Source organism: Galeopterus variegatus, unplaced genomic scaffold, assembly GCF_000696425.1.
Source record: "Galeopterus variegatus unplaced genomic scaffold, G_variegatus-3.0.2 Scaffold2789, whole genome shotgun sequence".
Classification (NCBI taxonomy): domain Eukaryota; kingdom Metazoa; phylum Chordata; class Mammalia; order Dermoptera; family Cynocephalidae; genus Galeopterus; species Galeopterus variegatus.
The window spans coordinates 329,461-332,349 of NW_007728900.1; the positions used below are offsets into that span (position 1 = coordinate 329,461).

General features: G+C 37.9%; 1 protein-coding gene across 4 annotated transcripts in view; it reads right to left on the reverse strand.

The window, feature by feature from the left end:
* The window catches only part of PNPLA4 (patatin-like phospholipase domain containing 4), a 34,979-nt gene that overhangs the window by 29,353 nt on the left and 2,737 nt on the right, over positions 1–2,889 (reverse strand). For 3 of the 4 annotated variants that reach the window (XM_008582993.1, XM_008582994.1, XM_008582992.1), the window contains exon 2: positions 2,482–2,666. The exons of the other annotated variant lie outside the window; for it this stretch is intronic. In XM_008582993.1, coding sequence (XP_008581215.1) covers positions 2,482–2,661 — 180 coding nt within the window. In that variant the 5' untranslated portion in view covers positions 2,662–2,666. The remainder of the gene's footprint in view (positions 1–2,481; positions 2,667–2,889) is intronic. 4 annotated transcript variants of the gene reach the window in all.

A 2,889-nucleotide genomic window follows, 5' to 3' on the forward strand; every position in this document is an offset into this window, starting at 1 on the left:
CAAAGCAACACAAAGCAACACCCAGTGAGAAAGTTTCAGATGTACGACCTCCAGAACCATAAGTAATAAATGAGTGTTGTTTTAAAGAACTAAGTTAACAGTCATTTGTTACAGAAGCAACAGGAAAACAAATGCAGTGGGCATCAAACTCCAACCTCAAGGGTTTTCAAAGGCTTCCATCCAGTCTGACATCTAGGTTGGGACCTACAATATGAATAGGAGTTGGACAAAGGACAGAGTTCTGAAAGGACGATGGTAAAAACAACTGCAAGAACAACCCAGAGAGAGGAGCAGAACTAAAATGTGTCATCACAGCGAACCACGTGAGAAATATTAAGTCACACGGGGCCTTCTGAGGCATGCTGAGAAATCTGGACCCTATCCCAAATCCAGGGAGTGTGCGTGTGGGCGAGGATAATCAGATTTGCATTTGGGTAATATCACTCTAAGTGCTATGAGGTGGGTGGACCACAGGCAGTGCGACTGGATGCCAGCCAACCTGTCAGGATGTCTCTGGAAGATTCTAGAAGAGAAATGGGAGCAGTCCCTAGAAGCTAGAAACGTGTGCTCTTCCTACTAAGCTAGACCACCCACTCGGCCTATTTTCTAACATTAATTTTAGTTACACACACACGTATCCCTGACCAGACTGTAAAATTACAAGGAATGGACTTACTCATGTTTGAGTTCCCCACTGTGTCTAGAACCATGCCTTGCAAATCATGAGGGCTGCAGAAAGGCTTGCAGCACTGCTCCTACATATCAATGTCTAAATTTGCCTACCACCTAAAATATACCCAGCATCAGGTGCTCCTCTTAATTATTCATGCATAAGCTCTGAACAAGATTAATTACTCATATATTTGTCACAACAGTGCAAATCTCGAGGAACTTACACCGTCAGCGACAACAGAGCTAACACAAATGTGAGCAGGTAGAAAAGTTTGCTAAAAAAACTCAAAGCAATCCTACAGATGGATTATTTCAAATGCTGAAAAGAAAAGACACTTAAGTCAAAACGTTATTTTGGCTGAAAAAAAAATTTTGAAAAAGGGAATGAGGATGGCCTACGTAAACAGAGAATCGTTTTCCACTCTCCAGTGTGAGAACCCAATAAAGACTTAACCTTAATATCATAACAATCAGATGATACAACTAAGTCTCCAATTTATTGGAAAAAGAAAAACAAATCATCTGACTTGAAAATATGATGATATCACATCTCAAATTCAGATAAATGATTTAATATCTTAACATCACAGAATTTCAGTTAAGTAATCAGCAGTATTATTGCAGTATTTCCAAGTCATGTTAATTCTAAATCATGCTTAATACATTTGTAAATTTGCTCAGGATTGAAAACCAAGTCTACCCAACTCCAAAACTCATGATTTGCCCACCTAAAGGCAAGACTGCACTAAAAAGAAGGAAATAATCCCTTGGTAGCCCACTGCTTCAAAACAGCAACCAGTCTGGGAAGGGGACAGCCTGCAAGTCAAAGCATGTGATTCTGTTAGTTTGGGGGCAGTTTTCACACTATATTTATACTTTTCCTGACTTAAGGTTCTCATCCTGTGTAATCTCTATAATTTTTAATCACTTTTCCAGTTCCATGTAAATCAACCACATAATGACAGGAAGAAAAGATAAGTGGATTGACTTCTGAATAACTGGCCTCAGGTCCAGTTTGATAAGCAGGTGACAATAGAGTTGAGAATGAGACTGATGTTTAAAATGTCGTGGTTTTCAAATTTCAAATGTGACTGAAATTTATTCTTGTGAATGAATGTGTAAAACTGTTATTTTGTTATTGTTCAAAGCCACTAGTTATATAAATAATTAACGAATATAATACTCTACACCTCCAGAACTGGCTCTCGCAGTAAGTGAATGATTGGTCAATTACTAGACAGCAGAAAACAGATTTTTAAAACACAGGCTGTATTAAATAAAATACCTAATGAAAGCTTACTTTTATGACTTCTGGATAAATGGGTAGAACTCAAAGCTTCTTATGTGAGAATTAAAAACAAATTAAATTCCCCTATGAACTCCACTTAACAGAAATGATATGCCCACATTTCAACTTATATGTCTATTTGTAAATAGCAGTGAGCAGAGAGTTGTCAACCATACGATTATGGCCTTGAAAACAGGCCCCATGCTCTTCTCATGACGACAAAAAGAAGAAATATACTTTGCTTGAAAGAAACAGCTGGAATTTTAAGCTAAATAAAAACTCAAGAGTAAAATAAGGCATTTTAGTATTTCCTTATTTCACTGTCACCCAGAACAATCTTTATTTCCAAATCCAGAGCACAGATTCCCAATGATTAAATGTCAAAAGAAGTCTTAACCTTTTCTGTTTCCCAGACAAAGGATTATTTCTCTGTAGAGTTAATTTAGTAGAATCAACACTCATTTTTGCCACTCGGTCTTAATTTCTTCATGAGGAACACGGTCTAGTTACTACTTAATTACCTCAATTTTTTCTGGTGCTGTTAGCAAGACAGAAGCAACCAAGGATCCTGCAGAAGCCCCAGCAAAGGCCTTGACATCCTTCAGGAGCCTTTTGCCATGTCTGCAAAGTGCAGATGCTGCCCCCAAGTGGTAAATGCCCAGAAACCCACACGCTGCAAAGGACAGGTTGATGTGCTTCATTTTAGCTGTGGAATTGGCAATACAAAAACAAAAATGCCGTAAGCTGGTATAGCTTATTCCGCATGCTGTGTAGTATTATGCTAATCACTGTTCGAAGGCTTTCTTTTAACATATAATTCTGTTTTAAGCACCGTCTTTTCACTTAATTCTAATTAAATCAAGGAATCTTCCAAGGAAACATTTTTTCCTTCCTCACCTTGATGCAATACAGTCTTATTAAAAAAAAAA